Raw genomic sequence first — 20,114 nt, 5'->3', positions numbered from 1 at the left:
TTCTTTATTTGTGATTCAATAGAAAAACGTTTCACTCAATTGATAATTATTTTGTTTAGTTTAAGATAAATTGCTAATGATCTCATCAGTTCTATTCATTTTGTTTTCTTCGGACAATAATAATCTTAAGTGAACAGTATTGTAGGAATTAAAATTAGCTGCTATATATTAGGAATTCAGGTTTAACATTGTACTTCGGCTTTTCTAAATTTCTTTAAAGCCTGCTATTTGTAACAGAACTCATTTTTTCAATTTATTTTTACCCATTGTTTGTTTTGCCATATTCAACTCAACTTTACTAGTGATGGACAAGAATTCAAGATCCTGTTCTGATCTTTCAAATTTAAGGGTCCATATTAAAATCTAAAATTTAGACACTTCAAATTCAATTTTAATTTTTTTTTTAGGATTTAGATTCGGGTTCAAATTTTTAAACCCCTGAAGATTAGGGTTTGAGATTGAACTAATAAACTAGTGTATTATCAGGCCATGGAAACTTATACTAAACATATGAAGTTGTAGTGACCAAAGAGGAACATAAATATGTAATTTCTACACTTCATAGAAAATTGGACTTCTGAACTATTTGTTAAACACACAAAACTCTAATTATTCAGACTTCTAAATATCTCTACTAGGGCCGAAGGATTATTTGGCCATATCCTCCATTATGGATATGCCACCCTTTTTCCTTCTCCAAACCCTGATTATAATTTTTGATGAGCGGAATACACTGAATAACTCTAATTAACAATTTTTTTAGATAGAACTTTTGTGCAAACAAACGAACTCTTAATCTTAAAAATGAATGAGTCATATAAAAGAAGCTTCTCTGAACTGTAAGATTACAACAAATGTAGTATAGAAAATCCCTCTTTAAAAAGTACAGTAACAAGCCTCTTTAGTGTACTTAAACTTCCATTCATTTGCCTCAATATTATACTAGTGGCTAGCCAAGTAAACCTCAATTGCAGTCATTAACAACAGTCACTTTTAGTATGTTTACGAGTATTATAACCACAATTAGCTTTCACAAAAACCCCAGCAGCCATTGCATTTGGAAAACCAAATCGATTTGAAATGTCCTCTTTCATAACATTCAACTGTTTGCTCATGTCTTAAACACCCTTTTTTTCCCCTTCAACTTTCATTACCTTCATTCTTCGCAATAGCTTCAGCCGGAGCAGATACAGAATCATTATCCAAACTGCCGGTACCAACAGCATTTTCACGTGGAGAATCAACACTGTTTGTAGTTTTTCCCTGTTCTACTGAAACTGCAGGGCCCATGTTGGGATTATCGATACCAGAAGCACGATCTTGCTGGATTCTAGGCCCATTGACGGCATGGCAATGTGGACATATATAGGTTACATAGGGGAAATCTTCTTTGCTTGCAAGTCCTACACAAAATTTAGAGAAGAGAAACCATTTGAATGTGTTTCCATCTTTCGAACAAAACTTAAGAGGTGTAATACATCAGCAAATACACTCACCATTGTGCATATGGCAATTACCGCATATAAGAGCATAACATTGGGTTGGATCCTCACCGACAAGTAATGCGGCAAGCCGAGACAACCATCCACTGTTATATGCATTGGCCCCTTGACCTTGAAAGTGATCAACAAAAAGCTGCTGATTTTGCTGGGTAAATTCATTGCTTGCATGTTGAGATGCTTCGGTTGAATGCTGAATGACTGTGCCTCCTGGGCTAGTGGCTCTTCCTTGAGGCTGTTTCCTGTTTCTAAGGCCGCTGGATGGGACCAATTCAACATCATTGCTTTTTCCAGCGTCGGCTTTAAGCTCCTCTTCAAGAAAGAGTCTCAAACCTGATCCTTCAGTGTATTTGGAGGCCAGGAAGGCAGCTGCTGCTGCTTTAGCTGCAGGATCTGTGTCATATTGCTGCCAATAAAAATATTTTGTCCTTACATAAAGAGAGCACCAAAACAATCGGCAGAAAATTTTAGAAAAAATTCCATCTTGGAATAGCTGTAGAATTTCAATCATTCATCCTTGTCAGAACTTCAAGGGCTTAACTTCATTTATAATCTCTCGTCCATTATTTGTTACCATAGATGACAAAGAATTACTATAAAGTACTTCTATGAGCTACTAACCATAAAAACCCTGGCAAATTTTTGCCTCCCAGAATTGAACCCCCAAAAATACTAATGCCCTCCCAAAAAATATCTAGCTTTACCTAATTTTAAATTAAAAATCACCAAAAATCCCACAAAACTGAGCAGCAAGTTCTAGAACACACCAAATCAGCAGCTATATGATGTCGCCTTAAAGAATCGAGTAATAAACGTCCTCCCCTCCCACCCTCTTCTCGAAGGTTGTAGTTTCATCTTCCTTCATTTTTAAATTAGGCGCCAGCAAAGGTCCATCACAAGCCGTTCTAAACATCCTCTCGCTATTTAGTATTGATAATATCATAATACTATATGCCCCACCCAGAAGCCACTGAAGACTTGATACATATTTATACTCTTCCAGAACCTTCAGAGCTTACTATAATATCCATCCAACAATACAATAAAAAGACAGATTTACCTCAGTTCCCTCATGAATATTTTTTAGCAGCTTTAATGACATAACAAAGACCATTAATGCATCAATCTAGACGTTATGAGCATGTTCACACCTGCTTTTGGTGTTTGGTGTATCTGGATGAAACAAATGGAGAGAAAGAGACGAGGATAGGAATTGGTTTGATTTCATCAAATCATAGTGCAAAAATGTGGTAACAAACACGATTGCGGTAATGCAGCGGTGATGCAATAATGGAAGTGATGCGGTCTCGGCCGGAAGCATGAGATACATAATCGTGGGTTTTTAACACCTTCATAATGCGGGAAACATCAATTCAATAACACGGCTGACGAATGTGACTTTGTTTATGCACAAAGGTAATTCTTTTCAAATTGACACACCATAAACTTGAAATTAGAAATTACAAATAATTGGTTGATGAATATGATCACATGATGTGACAACATATATGAACTCGAAAAATCAAATCATCTGCTTTTTCCTCTGTAACAGACCACATCTACTTACCATCATGAATACAAAATTGAAGCAAACTTTGTCCCTCTCCAACCCTTCCTTCCACTGAGGCTCTTTTACTCAATAAAAGGTAAAACCTTAGCAAACACCACGGAACCTTCATGAATCTAAGGCCCAATCAAACACATTACTATTATCTTATGCAACATGGGTTTGATTTAAGATTACGAAATAGATTTCTGTGATGTGATTCTGAAAGTCGACAGTATCAAACTAAGTATAAGCAAGCATCAGTCTTGGGTAATATAATAAACTTTGAATATCAACCTTCTTTTAGTTCTATCTCTCATATTCAGAAGGTAGAATTGGCAGCTCGTAGTAGAGCAAAATTAAGCACTAGCATTGATGAGATAAAGAGTGTGGACATAAAGTCGCAGTAAAGGGTGTTAAAAATCTTGTGAAACATTGTTCAGACAAATGAATATGATAGATCTTTCCCGTCAAAATCAAGGGGGGAGAGGCAGTTTTAGAGAATCGAAGAGCATTTAAAAAAATTATGTCTAAACTAATTAAGCAAACCCCCCAAACTAAACCCTTTTTATTAACACATTGATTTATCTAGTTGTTAACCCAGCAATCCCCCCTCTTCAAACATTATGTGAGGGCTAAGAAGCATACTCAGCAAATTAGGAAATTAACATCCTTTCAAAGATGTGGCTGGCAAATTAGGGCCCTTCACGACTACCCACTTCAACAATGAATTGGTCAAAAATCAAAATCAAATTAGAAATCAAATGAGAACTCAGACTGACAATAACCTGAATAAGCTGCTGTGTCAAATAGAAATTGTTCCTCTCTTTAAGCTCATCAATTTTTGATTGCCTTTCAGCCTGAAGCTTCTCCAAGGCTTTTTTATCCTTACGTTCACCTGCACGAGAAAAAGAGAAAACCTTAAACAAATACTCTGAAGTTTTCCAATAAAAGGTCAAATTGGAACAAGCCTATGATGCCATCTCAATAAAAGTTTAGACCACCAAATTTTGTTTGAGGATAACGTCAAAGGAGTCCCAACAGGAAGAAAAATCATAAGTATTGATGGAATGATAAATACTGTGGGTGACTATCCTAAGAGATATAGTCTTTCAAAATTACATACAATGATGGAATTGGAATGGAAGAAACAACACCATAATTCTTGCAAAGCTGCACAAGTCTGAAGCATACACTCTTGAGTACATGTCACTATGTAGACTAGAAATGCATAAGATATGCAAGCTGCCAATTCATTTATCATTTCATCTCAACTAACATACAAATTACTAAGTCACAACTGCCAAGGGAATAATTAGCAATCCATTTAATAAATTAGAATTAGCAGCTATCTAGCAGGTTTCTAAAAGAATACAGTGACCTAGATGTTAAACATTCAACAAATGTGATGTAATATTTTACAACGGAGGGGATAAAATGATATTTTTGCCAAATTCTGAGCTATGATATGCTAAAGAGTAAAAAGGCTCAAAAATGTTAAAATGCCAGCAAACATGTCTTGCCAAACACAGCCAACATAAATTAGGTCAACAAAAGTGAAAGTTAAGGGATGCAAAACAAAATCTAAGGGAAAGAATTAACACAGGTGGGCTTATTTTGCATTAGCATGTGTTTTTCACGTATTGTTCTAGAACAAGGATCTCTATGTTCGTGTTCAACCTCTTTTATCACAAACTGAACCAAGAGCTCAGCACGAAACAGTGAACATTCTTCATTCCTCAATTCTTTTCAAATAAATATTACCATATTATCCTTCATAAAGCATAACAAGATTATTATGTTTGAAGACTCACATCATGCATACTACTATTAGCCCGTACATACCACATAGGTTGTAAGGGGTGCCAAATATACAAATCCAAGCATGTATAATTGTTATAAGGGTGACGGGAATAATCTAGGGAAAAAAAGGCAGCCTAGTCCACACAACAGATTGATATGTTTAATAAGATGTTGTAAAACTAAGCTCATGGAACACATGGAAAACGTTTCCATGATGTCAATAGTGAAAATCAAAGCAGCCTAGTCCACACAACTTGTCTTTAGCTATGGTAAAAAATATGTTAATTCAATGGAAAAGACAACACAATAAAAATAAAAAGAGGAAGAAAAAGTGATGGTGCAAATACTAACTAAACATCAAAGTTGAACTGAGATATAAACTTACAAAAACCCTAAAAAGAGATTCAAAGCAATATAAAGCATAACCAAAAGCACCAAAGGGTACATAGAAATCTACTGAGGAAGTGCTTAATAAAGTTAAAGTCTCAATTTATGAGAAAGCAGCATAGGGTTTGGTTGTATGGGGGATCAAACAACAGCAGCCAAGAAGAGATTCAAAGTTGATGAAAAAGCATAGCAGTGAGCTAAATTGTATCCATATTAGGTATCAGGAAAACTAGCAAACTTTGAAAGGGATATTTAACAAGACAGCATTCTCCTCTGACTATCAATGCATCATGTTTCACACAAGAAATTTATACTTACGCATATTTATGAAGCTTGACAATGCTGAATACGTAATAGAAGACAAAGCAGGCAACAGAAACATTGGCAGAACACGAAAAGCACGAATTTTCCAATTTTCCGCTGCCCTTGCTGTCATGATAGCATATGCCACAGCAACAAGCTGAAAAACAAAACATCACCATAAAAATCAACAAGATACTAAATCTAATATGATCTAGGATATTGAAAATGATTATTGCATTGCAGGAAAAAAAACACATTGACTAAATTGGGCATAGTTAGCCTATCATAGCTCTCAAATCTCAGCCCTACAATGCAGTCCAATCTTCAGTTCTACAACGTAAGTCCCCTAAGGTTGGACGCTTAAATCAATCAATTATGCAAGCAACACAGCATATTATATTCAAGAATCTAAGTATAAACAAATATGTGTGGGGAGCCTTGGTGGCTGGCGCACCAATTCAGGTGTTTCTGAAAGGTCAAGCCGTGCGTCCAAACTGTTGCAAATATGCAACGTTTGCCCTCCATTACGCATCTAGCGTGGATGAGCTCCGCAGGGACCCCATGTGCACGAGGCTGCTCCCAAGCATAAACCTATGTAGATAATTCTCTAATCCATTTTATAAGGACGATCAATAACACAAGTCAAATAGCAATAAGCAGGATCAAAAACAAAAATCACATAGCAAAAAGGCAAAAAATCTCACCTCCATGAGAATAGAAAAAATAATAATATGCCGTTTCATACTTCCCCACCTTTGAGCTCTCTTCCTCATTTTATTAATAATAGCCTTTTCTTCCTTAGAAATTCTCTCCAATCTCCGCTCATAATCATCATTTCGAGACCCAAACAATCCATTCCAGATTCTAGAGAAAAAACCCTTCTTTTTCTTCGATCCTTTCTTTGATTTCTTATCATCTTTGGTATTCTCTTCAACAACGGCATCCATTGATGAAGTCTCAGCAACAGTACCTACATTCTCATCAGAATCCCCAGCCATTGCTCACAACCTAGCTCATGATTAACAACATAGTTCTACAATAAATCATCGATGATGAAAATGAGTAAAGTAATAAAAATTTAAAAAAAATGCGAAAATCACCTTGAAAGTAGTATTCGACAGATTTGTAAAAATTCAGAGTAGATCACCGATTTCGAAACTTCAAAAAACGGAAATGAAATCGAGCAAATAAATAAACGATCTGGTGTAAAAAGCAGCGCCAAATTACAAAGAATAATATACAGAAAATCGGGGCAAATGATGGGAAGCAGTTGTGAGAATTGCGTTGAAAATAGGGTTGAAAAGGAATGGAAAAATTGGAGAAATGGGGAGAAAAACCAGAAATTAGGGTTTAATTTGGAGTTGAATCACCCATTAAGAAAAGTGAAAGAATAATAAGTATCAGAAGATGGGTAGGAAGTTGGAAGGAAAGATGGAGGAGGAATGACGTCCCATTTGGACTACCTCATCACAAGCTTTTCTTTTCAAACACCTCATACGTTCCTCTGTTTTGGACTACTCGCTAACATAACTAAGATAGAAATGTATATAATACACGGATTTTTAAATACATTAATATTTTAATAAAATTTTAGATTGTAAATCATACTTTATATTTTTTCTAAAATTCAAAATTGTTATTATAGTAGTCTAACAATGTAAATGACTGATTTTAATGATCAATTAATTGAATTTTATATCATTATAGTTTTAAATAACAATTGATGAAATAGAGGCTATTATGTACTTCAAGTAATTTCCTAAATTGTTGTATAATTTTATACACAGTGTAATTTTGCAGTATAATTTTCTAAATAGTGTAACTTCAATTACACTGAAATAAATGTAATTTATTCTGTAGTATAATTTTCTACGCGGTGTAATTCCAGAATTTTATCAGACAATATATAATGTTTTACACAGTATATTAATATTTTTCATTATTATTTTTTAAATATTGCATTTATATACAACTGTTTAATTTGAATAATTGTGATTTATTGCATCCATTAATAAATGAGTTTTTTCGAAAATATACATTTGTAAATATGGTAAGTGTAAAAAATGCAAATCAGTCAAATTCTATTAATACTATCAAATGAAAAAAAGACAAACGGCATGCTCACTATCAAACTTTCTTTTTGCTATTATACAATAAAATTAATAGAATGTATAATGTATGGAAAAATATCGCTATTAGTATCAAGTATAATAAAACGAAAGAAATATTTCTTTGTTTTAAAAATTCACATAAATTGCAATTTTAATTGGTAGTTTGGTACTACAAGTTTTTGAAAACTTAATGTTTAAAAAGTTAATTTTTGTGTTTGGAATTGGATAATCCATTTGCTTGAATGGTAGAAATGATTAAAAAAAAAAAAAAAAAAAAAAAAAAAAAAAAAAAAAAAGTTTTAGGAAATACATTAACAATGATTACGTTTGTTTATTTTTTTTCTTCGCAAAATTAATTAATTTCTATTGCATTGTTATTTGAAAATGTGGTGTTAGATAATAGTGAAAATTTGTTTACAAAAAATATTTTTTATAATCAATGTTTTATCAAATAAGAGTGAAATTAGAAATCCCCAGTAAACACACTTAAATATGAGTTCTTAGCAATATTTTTTATGATCCATGATGAATTTTGGTTAAGTTTCAATGTTTAATAGTTTAATAGTGGTTGATTAATGATTGATCATTGTTTTTTACATTTTAAAATGAATATATATTTCAAAGAATGGCTTCGGAATCACATTTTAAATCTAGAGTTTATATTACTAATAATCTCACCGACATAATTAACATTAATAATTCAACATTTTTATCCATAAGCCAAGACCCTCTATTAGGGAGACCAACATGAGCTACTGCTTAGGGCCCCGATTTATAAAAGGCCTCATATTTTTGCTATATGGTTAAACTTAAATGAAGGTTTTTTTGTGTATTGTGTAGCAAAATTTAATGGATAGTGAGAGTATTAAAATTTAATTTATTCACATTCAATCTATTTTTTAAATGATAATTATATAAATTGGTTAATAAATTTGTATTCTCAGCTTGTATTGAATGATTAGGATGTATTAGTATAAATTATTATAGGTGAGCAATATAATCTCTCTTGATAATTTTTAATTTACTACTTTTGTTATTAGTTCAATAAAGATAAGTGATAATAATGATTTAAACTTAAAATTTAAAAGGGATGGTTATTTGTATTTATGATTAATAGTTATTAGTTCCATGTATTAATATATTGATAAAAAATAATTGTACTAATCAAAGTATTGATAATAAATATACAAATATCCAAAATGTAATAGAACGTAATTTTAGATTATTATATTTTGCTCAGAGCCTTTGAAATGTCGGAGACGGCCATGCCATAAGCTATGAACAATCTCTCATTTGAATTGTTCTCTAATAATTTAACTGTTGTCGTACATTTGTCCACGACATATCATATTACTAATAATAAAAATAGATAATAATAGGATATACTGACAACAAACTAAAACAAAGATTTGATTATTCACAGCGAACTAAAGGTAAATATTGGATAAATGTGAGATTATTCACGATGGGACCAATAAAATATTGGATAATTACTGTCAATTTATGCAAAATAAAATATGAATTTTGATGGATCCATAAAAGTCAAATATTAATACATGTGGTTCTTATTAAATTCTTTTCGGTATATAGAGTTTAATATATGAAAATTATATGAATAATTTGCGAATTACATCCCTAAATTAAAGTATTAAAGTATAAATATTCAGGCTTAATCTCAAAATTCAAATCACTTAACCTAAAATTCCAACAATAAAAATAGTGAAAATTTTGTGATTTGCTCTGAACGATATGGACTTTTATATTTTGGTGATTGTTATTTGAAAAAAAAAACATTAAAATTGTATTTCGTAATAACCCTAAATTTTAAAATTGTACTCTGTAATTAAAAAATTATTCTAATTATATTAGTAATTTTTTTATAAAACATATCAATATGACTCGACATATACTTGAAAATTATTGAAAAATCAAATATCTATAATCTATCTATAACTATCACTAAAACAAAACACGCTGATATCATCACTACGTAAAATTATTTACGTGTCACAACCTCAACGAAAAAATTTCCTCCAACACTCGATGATGATGTCATTGATTTGATGATTATTTTTTTTATCTTTGACTTTATTGCTCACATCATTTAATGTATTAGAAAACCATATATATTATTTTTTCAATTATTTCTAATTTTTTTAATTTTATTTATTAAATGAGTATTATTTAGTGTATTGGATATTTTGAGATGATTAAAATATAATATATTTTTATCAGGATTTTTACTAAAATGCAATGCTTAATTCTAATATGATTAAGGTTGTGACTATTTTTATGTAAGTCAATTATATTTTTTATGACAAAAACTTTTTTTTTCGTTTAAATTTTATAAAATAATTTTACATATTTTTTGTTAAATTTGATTTTGAAATATATTATTAATAGTTGTAATACTTTGTATAAATTAATGTAATTTATGTCAGAAAATTTAATAAAATCGTGCATCGTACGGACGTTATCTAGTATATCCAACAGAATAAAATGAAGAGTATACCAAAATGTTTCCCGCCAAAGTGGAAGGCAAAGTAAGAAAGTATAAGTATCAGAATTCAGAACTCTATAAGTTATAACATAGCTCCTTACATTCCCTATCTTCTTCCATTCTAACCCTAATATTTCAGTCGACGAACGAAAGCATTTCTTGCCTTCTACAAGTTCACAACCAGGTTTTCTCTAACAATCCCTCTCTAAGTTAGCCTTCCCATTTGTGATTCTTTGTATAATTTATTCTGATTTCGTGATTGTTTGTACGATTTATTCTGATTTCGTGACTGATTGTTATGATCGGACACAACAAATGACTTTTTATTTAAATTAAAGTGATGGTTTGAACCCACAGTTTGAAAAGATCGATTGTTTTATAGTACTTCGTTTGTCCTTTTCATATTTGCACCCAACATTTAGGCGAAATTTAGCAAAATATGAATTGAGTCGGAAAATTCGACAAAAAACAGTTGGATGATAGAATTGAACGGTTAAGGTTTAAGATGTGAAAAAAATAATAAGTTTATGAATGAGATTAAAATAAAGAAAGAATGTTTGGCCATTGTAAAAAGAAAAAATTCAAATTAAATAGAATAAATTAAAATGTAAAATGGCATAAATTGAGAGGGATAATAAGTATATTTTCTCTTTTAATTTATAGCATTAAGTATATTGCGGAGAATATTATCTTTTGTACTCATATTTTTAATGTTAATTGATGTTTTTGTTTCAAGAAACAAATTCTTTAAGGTATTGTTTCAAGAAACTATTTTTTTTACTGATCTTAATATTAGAAAATGATACTTACTTCAAATAAAAAATAATTACTTTTGGATGTTTTGAGAAAATTATGGCATTTGTTACTAACTTTACCTAGTTATAAATACATGAATTTAGATAAGATTTTTAATCGAATAAAATAAATAAGTCAATTTAATTAAATCTGTTTATTAAATGAGTTATATTAAAAAATTTAAATTTGAAATACAATGGTGCATCTCATTTAATTAAATGATTCTTTGACAATGGCATCATTGATTTATACTAGGGCCCTTTAAAATCAAGGAAGCTTTGAACGGATGCTCATTTTGCTTGACGTACATGGTCATCAACATGCATGTTTTGTATTTTCTCTTTTGAGTGTTCAAATATGCTCATTTTTTTTGTAATTGAACACATGATGTGATTCAACGCTAAATTTTGCCATACTTGATTTGAATCGAAAAAAAACTTTGTTTTCAATATCAGATAAAGCATGGCCGGCTTTGAGATTTTAAGGGTTCAAGACGAAAAATTTATTATAGGCCCTAATTATAAAATACTTTATATATATTTATAATTACAAAATTTTTAATATCAAAAAATATTTTACACACCAATAATAGAACTCGATGCATATGAAAGCAAAATTTTCATATGAATATGGTAAATAAGGTAAATAAGATAACAATTATCATTAGTGGTTAAAATGCACCTTTTAATCATTAATAATAAAAGTAGTAAATAAGGTAACAATAATCATAAATAATACTTTGACTTAGTGGTTAAATGCACCATTTAATCACATAAGTTCTCAAGTTCGATGCATATAAAAACAAAAATTTTCTATTTTTGTAGGCCCTGGGTAGAGCCAAAGTTGTGTATATTCGACCTTTCTAACCCAACCCTATGTAGAAGTTAATGGCATGTCGTTGGGGCAATGAAATGTTGTTACTGTTAATCTGTTATGTTGCTTTTCTTTTCACGTAATCTGATTCTATGTTATAAGTTTCCACAAAATGTTGTGAGAGACAGTCTCTCCGAAAGACGCATTAATATGGGCTAAATAGCCCAATTAATACAAATTAAAGAGAAAATAAAAATGTGAAGTTCTTGTTTTGAGGTTGTCTCTTTAAGAGACGGTCTCTCACAAGAATTTTGTTACATGTGCTTATATTGTTACACCATGTCTTCATTAGCAACCCTGACTTCATTATAGGCCTTTTACTCGGTATAGTGTGAACGAATGCTAAGTGATGGGTATTTCTTTGTTTCATTTTCTTAGGAAGACATGTCAACGTCGAGTGTTGATTCTAATGACAGCCATCTAGAAAAAGTTCAACAAGCCCTCGCGAGAATGGTATGCAACGAGGGAGTGCGACCTCAATCGTTTTGCCATGATCATCAACCTTTCGGGCGATTTATTGATACCCTGAATCCGAAATTGCGTTCTTGCCTCACCTTTAAGTCCCTTGAACAAAACTGCATGAAAATATACAAGGTAGAGCAAGAAAAGGTGAAGGAAACTTTCTCTAAACTTGGTCGGAAAATTAGTCTCTCAGTAGATTTACTTTTACATGAGAAGTTTGATTCAGTCGATGAATATGTTTGCATAAGTGCCCATTTTATTGATGATGATTGGAAGTTAAAAAAGTGGGTTGTTGAGTACTGTCGTGATTTTGATACCGATATCAATTTCCCTAATAATGCCATTTTAAAGTCTTTGAAAGAGTATGACATTGAGGACAAATTACTGAATTTGACTGGTGCAGAAACTGGTCCCTTGGCTGAATGTGTGAAGGTACATTTACAAGACATTACAAGTTTCCCACTAGACGGGCGATTGTTTCATGTGCAATGCAGCTGTGATATGATCAGTCGTATGGTTAAGAAAGGATTTAAGCTAATTAGCGTAATAATCGATAAGGCTGAGACGGTAAGCATGTCCAAGCCCTTGCCCTTGTGGCATCTTACTAGTTCTAAGCTCTCAGAAGTTTTGAAGTCTAAAGTTTTAAGGAAGAAAGTACTGTCATCAGAGGAACGGGAAAAGGCCAGGACCGTCTGTGCGATTGCTGATAGAATTTATGAAATTGTGAAAGGATTGTTTGAAGTTAAGAGTCCAACAGCTAATATCTTCCTACCTCATATGCAAGAGATTCGGGCTTACCTTGCTGAACAGTCTGCTAGTTCAGATGCATTTGTGAAGCTTGTGACAAAGAAAATGTGCAAGGTTTTTGATAAGTATTGGGATGATACATTTTTAGTTCTTTCAATTGCCGCATTTTTGGATCCTCGTTATAAAATGAAATACGTGGAGTTTGTTCTGTGTGACGAGTCAAAGGCTGCTGTTGTTTTAAACACCATTCGAGAGCTGTACGATGGGTATGTGGTTCAACCAAAGGAGTATGAATTAAGCGAGTCTAGTTCTGAGTCTAGTGACGAGGATGAGGGTGAGGAAGGAGAAGAGGACGAGATCAAGGAAGTGGATGTAAGGTCTAATGAATTGGTTAAGAAAAGTCGTGTCAACATTCTCGAGACTCTGAATGGGCTGAAAGATTACTGCGAGTCGATGCAACCTATGGACGATAGTATGGATGTGAAGTCGGATTTGGATTGGTATCTGGAAGAGCCGGTTTTTCCGTGGAAGGGGAATTTCAGTGTGTTGCAGTGGTGGAAAGACAATCGCTACAAGTATCCCCGGCTTGCTAGCATGGCTCGCGACTTCTTGGCTATTCCTTTGACTGTCGCGACTTGTTCTAAAGCATACTACACCGAGCCTAGGGATGCAGATAAGACAGTGGTGTCTCTGAAACCTGACCTGATGAATGCCTTGATGTGCACCAGGAGCTGGAAACCGGGTTATGGAAATGATTTAAGATGGTATGCAATAAGGGAGCTTTTTTTAGGTATCATTCCATTTATGCCATCTAAGTGAATATCCTCTTGAACTTTGATATCTGGTGTTTTGGTGCAGCTTCTGTTTTCCAGCCATAAGTTTTTGTTGAAAGTGAATGTAGGGGTAGCAAGTAACAACTAACATACATGAAGGAAGGCTTCTATTTTTGGAAAATATGTAGGAAATTGGATTAGTACTGATTTTGTTACTGATATGGAGTACTATGTTTAGTATATCTCAAATTTTATGTCTTTGCTATCTAGAATGAAGTTCATGTCAATTTTCATGGATAAGAGATTGTAGAGTTTTTTCTAATGTAAGTAAATTTTTGCTGCTGGATTTACTAAACTTTTTCTTTTGTCTGTAGTTACTTTCAGTTGTACTTAATGTAGTAGAGGTAAATAAAATCAATGTAATGATCGAGAGGATCTATCAAATTTTAAACGGATTTAAAATTATTTAAAATTCACTTAAATTTTGTTTGAAAATCATTGATTATATATAACTTAATAATTTAACTGCTAACTTGAAAATGATTCAATTTGAAAACTTCGAAAATATTGGGTTATACCTTATTGTAATCAAAACTGTAACCGTTTTGACTTGTTTTTCCAATAAATTTAATTTTTTCGATTTTAGTTCACATAAGACTGAATGTCAATTGCATCATAGTAGGACCATCATTAAAAAAGATACACATCAGCAATTACAAAAAAATATCATAAGAGTGTCAATAATCCAATTCAACATGTGACCATCCTCCTAACTTTTATCATCATTCATTACTTCTCATGATTTCAACCTTTATTATCTACTCTTATTTCATAATACCTTTCTAAAACACACATAGTACTTCAATCAATGGCATTATCGGACAACTCTGCGCCATTGACTAAGCGAACTCATGGAGCTTATCCATCTTAATAATGAGCAAAAATACTCACTAGGATGAGTAAGTTGGTGAAAACTCATCCCATAGGCAAGGGCGGAGCAAAATTTTTAAAAAGTTTTAAGGGTCGTGTGTAATTTTAAAAATTATGATATTTTTCAAATAACTTTGTATTTTTAGACAATAAATATATACTATGTGATTTAATATTGAGGCCCTATATTTTTCGAGGCCCTGTATAATCGAACATTTCGAACATGCTTAGAACCTCCCCTGCCCATAGGTGAACTTTTCAATCTGATCCACATGAACAAAGTTTTTAGAAAATTAATATTGTATAGACACAAGAGTCGTATCTGGGGTAGAGTGATAGGCGTGTTCACCTTAAGCCCCAAGTATAAAATAAAATTCTATTTTTATATTTGAAGAAGAATAAATTTTGATAGATTGATGTACAAACTATTGTTATGAATTTTACCTATAAAAATGCTAATATATTATTTTATGTGAAAATATCTTAATAGAATTTAAAGTACTAATTCTATGAAATTAGATATATCCAGAACTCATATGTTTCAATGTAGCAAATAACAATTTATAATCATTAAAATTTTTTAATCTTGAAGATTCCACTATTTTAAGGCAAATGATATATATAGCCTTTAAAACTACATGATATATAAGCATCAATGATAAACAATATTCTCTTATATTTATGAGAAGGAAAATAATCTAATAATCACTATACTTTCTATAACTCATTTTATTGTTATTTACGACTAAAATTAATTGCCATTAACAGTAAATGTTACTTTTCGGTCTTTAAGTTTAGAAAATGACATATCCTTTTCATATTCTCTTGAATGAGACAAGTCATTTAGGGGGTATTTGCCTATTTGACATGTGAAATTTGAGAAAGGGAATAAGACTTTATATAAAAAAAGTTTAAATTCTTATTTATCTAAAGGAAATGAGACTAAAAAGGATAAAATCCTCAAGAAAAACATTTTAAAAGAGAGTGGATATATTAAAATTTCAATTTTTATCTTTTTCTTTCAAATTCTTGACATGTCAAACGAAAAATGAAATATTTTTTATCTTAAAAATTTCATCTAAAAAGTGTCACATGTTCCATTCCCTTATGCCAAACACATTAGTTTATGTCCCTGATGCTCTGAGCAGAAAAAGTTTCCCGCCATAAATTGCTTCATCGCCCTTCCTTTTTCCCTTTTGTAACCCTAATTTTTTAATCGATCAATCAAAGCTTTCCCTGGTTTGTACTCTCCTATAACTCTACATTTAGGTCAGCTCTAACTTTGCATTTTATTCTTCCTTATTATGACTAGTTTTAGTTATGATGTTGTATTAACTAAGTTATTTTTATGAATATTAATAATTCTATTTCGATCGGCGTTCAAAATGTATAGTTTTCACTGATCTTGTGACTTTTACTTGATTAGCAATCGGTCCAGCGAATCACTTTGTTTTAAATTGGAAGTGACGCTTTGAACCACAATTTCGCGTTAGTGATCTCTCGCTGCTACCTCCTTTGAAAGGGTATGTTCTGCGGATGAGTGTAATATATTGGGTGTGATGATGCTTTGAACCATAATTGAAAGAATTGATCCTTTTATAGTACTAGTAAGTAAAAAGGCCTCGTCTATGGTTTTTGCAAGTATTTGCCATTTTTTACAGGAGTACATTGTGGGAAACTTGTTTGATACCGTCTTGTGGGTTTGGCTTGGTTGAGTTTGTAGAAGTGCCATAGGTCATTCATCTAAGGTTGAGAAAATGACTCAACTGATTTTGAGTGGATGTTAATGTTATAATTTTGCAAATCTTTAATATCTACGATAATGTTTTTTACTTAACTTTAGAAGAAATGGAGAAAAATGGTGTACTTCCTTTTTCCCACAAATGAATTAAAACAATTTTAAGAACTTGAAAATTATTTTTAGAAAATTCAATTGTGTTTGTGGTCATAGTGTAAACACAAGGCCGCATGGCATCACATTACATGGGCCGCATCATAAAGGTTTTCAAAATAAAAAAACCGATATTTTTCGCGTTGTAAAGGTATAAAAAACCGCATTTTGGGCTGTATAAGGGATATCTTATGATTTCAACTGTGTCGACGTTACGATTAGTGCATCACTTTCGTTACTGCGATCGCGACCGTTACCACATTTTTACACTATGGTTATGATTATAGGCCTATGGCTATGAACCTAACAACCCTTTGGTTATCGGTATAAATGGTGGGAATGATCATAGAAAGTTGGTGTATGTAATTTTAGTAGGAAAGCTATTGACAAATTTAGGGTTCATGCTTGTTCTATTTCAATTGATTCATTCTAATGTATTAGCAATGAAGATGTGGTATTAGGTGATGATGGAAAATTATAAAAAACTTTTTTTTAATCAAAGTTTCATGACTATGTTGTGGCGAAGCCAACACTTAAATGAGGGTGGACCAAAAGACCTGATTTTAGTTGTTTAAGAGGCTGAAATTCATTGAAATTCGATATGTCACTATGTGAATGAAAAATTCACATTATAATGGGATTATTTTGTTTATCTTTTGAGATGTTGCTATCATCTCATTAATGCTCAAAGATGAATGTTTTCTTCCAAAGTGTTTTGAATATTTGTGGGTCTAGAGCCTTAAATATGAGCTAATAAAGGTATATAATGAATTCACAATTTCATATTTGTCATAACTCATAACTAGTTTAAATTATAATTTAATCGATTCAATATACTATATAATAATGTTTATACTTTTTTACAAAGACACCATTGATAACTTGAGGCCCCTTAAAATTGGGAGTTTTGAAGAATGCTTATTTTGCATATGCTTTGAGCTCCAATTTGGTTATTCACAATCAACTGCAAAATACGGTTTCGATCAAGGTTGTGAAATGGATTTCGCGGTCAATGTGAATGATGTTGTGGTCAATGTAGCTTATATTTCGATTATGTTAAACTCAAAATCCTTTACAGTACGGTCGTGATACATTGATGGTCCTTGTTTTGGCATTGATGGTGTGATTTTATGCTTTAGATTTTCTGTTTGAGCGTTCAAACTTTTTCAGACCTGATTTTAGCCAACTGAACACATGATGTGATTCAACGCTAACCTTTTGCTATAATTGTATTTGTTTTCTCATAATTGGATTCTGCTACATATGCTTTTAATTGCTACGCCATGTCTTCATAAGCAAACTTGATTTCATTATAGGTTTTTTACTTGGTATAGTGTAAATGAATGCTAAGTGATGGGTATATCTTTGTTTCCTTTTCTTAGGAAGACATGTCAATGTCGAGTGTTAATTCTAACGACAGCCAAATAGAAGAAGCTCAAAAAGCCATCGCCAGAATGGCATGTTATGCGAAAGTGCAGCCTCGATCGTTATGTCATGACTATGAACCTTTCGGGCGATTAGTTGATACCCTAAATCCAAAATTGCGTTCATGCCTCACCTTTGAGTCCCTTGAACACAATTGCATGAAATTATACAAGGTAGAGCAAGAAAAGGTGAAGGAAGTTTTCTCTAGACTTGGTCAGCAAATTAGTCTCTCAGTGGATTTACGTGTTCATGAGAAGTTTTGGTCAGAATATCTTAGCTTAACTGCTCATTTTATTGATGATGATTGGAAACTGCGAACGTGGGTTGTTAAGTATCGTGGTGCTTTTAGGGATTTTCCAATTGATATGATTTTGAAGACTTCGAAAGAGTATGATATTCAGGGGAAAATACCCAATATGACTACTGCTGCAGACGCTGGTGACTTGGCTGATTGTGTGAAGGAAAATATTCAGAAGGTTAACAGTCTCCCACTGGATGGGGAGTTGTTTCATGTGTGGTGCAGCTGCGATATGATCAGTCGTATGGTTCAGAAAGGATTTAAGCTGATTAGTGAAGTTATTGACAAGGTTCGGTTGTTAAGCTGGTCCAAATCCTTGCCCCTATGGTACATTACTAGCTGGAAGCTCTCGCACGCTTTAGAGTTGAATGCTTTAGGAGAGTTTTCTTCAGAAGAATTCAACGAAGTACCATCAGTTGAGGAATGGGAAAACGTTAGGAGTATGTGCAGGATTGCTGATAGAATATATGAAATCACGAAAGGATTATATGAAGTTAAGAGGCCAACAGCTAGTCGCTTCCTACCTCATATGCAAGAGATTCGGACATACCTTGTTGAACAGTCGGCCAGTTCAGATGCATTTGTGAGGTTTCTGACAAAGAAAATGTACAAGACCTTTAATAAGTATTGGAATGATACATTTTTAGTGCTTTCCATTGCTGCATTTTTTGATCCTCGTTATAAAATGAAATACGTTGAGTTTGTTCTGTCTGACGATTCAAAGGCTGCTGATGTTTTAAACACCATTCGAAAGCTTTATGATGGTTATGTGATTCAAGGAAACGAGTATGAATTAAGTGAGTCTAGTTCTGAGTCTGGTGACGAGGATGAGGGTGAAGAATGGGAAGAGGATGAGATCAAGGAAGAGGATGAGAGGTCTAATGAAGTAGTTAAGAAAAGCCGTGTCAACATTCTTGAAACTCTAGATGGGCTTGAAGAGTACTGTAAGTCTATACAATCTGCGGACGATAAGGTTCTGAAATCGGATTTGGATTTGTATCTGGAAGAGCCAGTCTTTCCATGGAAGGAGAATTTCAGTGTGTTGCATTGGTGGAAAGACAACTGTTGCAAGTATCCCCGGCTTTCTTGTATGGCTCGTTACTTCTTGGCTATCCCTTTGTCTGTCGCGACTTCTTATGAAGCATACTACACCGAGCCTAGAGAAGTTGATTGGACAGTGGTGTCTCTGAAACCTAAGCTGATGAATGCTGTGATGTGCACTCGGAGCTGGAAACTCGGTTGTGAATATGATTAAGAATTCAGACGGCATGTGAAAACAGTCTTTTGCAGTCCTAATTTTATTGCCAAAGTCACAAGGTTATGTTGCAGCCTTGCAGGTGATTGTATGGGTAACATCCATGGAGGAAGACTTCTATTTTTGGAAATATGAACTAAATTGGATTAGTACTGCTTTTGTTTACTGATAAGTACTACTATATTTAGTATCTTAAACTTTATTTCTTTGCTATCTACAATGAAGGTCATGGAAGAGATGGTGTAGAAGTTTTTCCTGATGTAGATTGCTACTAAATTTACTAACCCATTCTTATCTGGAAAAAGTCTTGTATGGACTTGGTCCACACTATTTTAGTGTGGATTAACTTTAAAATATATTAAAATAGTAAGTATTTTACTTAACAAATACAATCAAGTACAATGATTGGGAAATACTTGCTCTTGTTAGGTTGATACCCATTATTTTGGTATTAATCAAGTCTATGCTAAGACTTTTACTCTGTGTAGTAACTTTTACCTCATTAAGACTCACTGT

The 20,114-nt window shown here is 32.6% G+C and overlaps 3 protein-coding genes across 4 annotated transcripts; 2 read left to right on the top strand and 1 right to left on the bottom strand.

Moving 5' to 3' along the window:
• Positions 1–770: 770 nt before the first annotated feature.
• LOC130821456 (uncharacterized protein At2g24330-like) lies at positions 771–7,050 on the bottom strand. The gene is made up of 6 exons (XM_057687246.1): positions 6,639–7,050; positions 6,243–6,546; positions 5,554–5,695; positions 3,834–3,943; positions 1,497–1,905; positions 771–1,403 (listed from the first exon to the last, which is right to left on the bottom strand). Exons 2-6 carry the CDS (start codon positions 6,534–6,536, stop codon positions 1,141–1,143), a joined length of 1,218 nt encoding a protein of 405 aa, XP_057543229.1. The 5' UTR covers positions 6,537–6,546; positions 6,639–7,050; the 3' UTR covers positions 771–1,140.
• A 3,213-nt stretch (positions 7,051–10,263) lies between these two features.
• LOC130823563 (zinc finger BED domain-containing protein RICESLEEPER 2-like) lies at positions 10,264–14,050 on the top strand. The gene is made up of 2 exons (XM_057688216.1): positions 10,264–10,333; positions 12,196–14,050. Exon 2 carries the CDS (start codon positions 12,202–12,204, stop codon positions 13,843–13,845), a length of 1,644 nt encoding a protein of 547 aa, XP_057544199.1. The 5' UTR covers positions 10,264–10,333; positions 12,196–12,201; the 3' UTR covers positions 13,846–14,050.
• A 1,802-nt stretch (positions 14,051–15,852) lies between these two features.
• Positions 15,853–19,893, top strand: LOC130823368 (zinc finger BED domain-containing protein RICESLEEPER 2-like). Of its 2 annotated transcripts, none has more exons than XM_057687989.1 (2): positions 15,853–15,998; positions 18,003–19,893. In XM_057687989.1, exon 2 carries the CDS (start codon positions 18,009–18,011, stop codon positions 19,596–19,598), a length of 1,590 nt encoding a protein of 529 aa, XP_057543972.1. In that variant the 5' UTR covers positions 15,853–15,998; positions 18,003–18,008; the 3' UTR covers positions 19,599–19,893. The 2 variants fall into 2 exon arrangements, with proteins under 2 accessions (XP_057543972.1, XP_057543975.1); XM_057687992.1 differs by lacking the exon at positions 15,853–15,998 and adding an exon at positions 16,019–16,252.
• The last annotated feature ends 221 nt before the right edge of the window (positions 19,894–20,114 follow it).

Source organism: Amaranthus tricolor, chromosome 1 (genome assembly GCF_026212465.1).
Source record: "Amaranthus tricolor cultivar Red isolate AtriRed21 chromosome 1, ASM2621246v1, whole genome shotgun sequence".
Lineage (NCBI taxonomy): Eukaryota > Viridiplantae > Streptophyta > Magnoliopsida > Caryophyllales > Amaranthaceae > Amaranthus > Amaranthus tricolor.
This window is presented reverse-complemented; position numbering and strand designations above follow the sequence as displayed.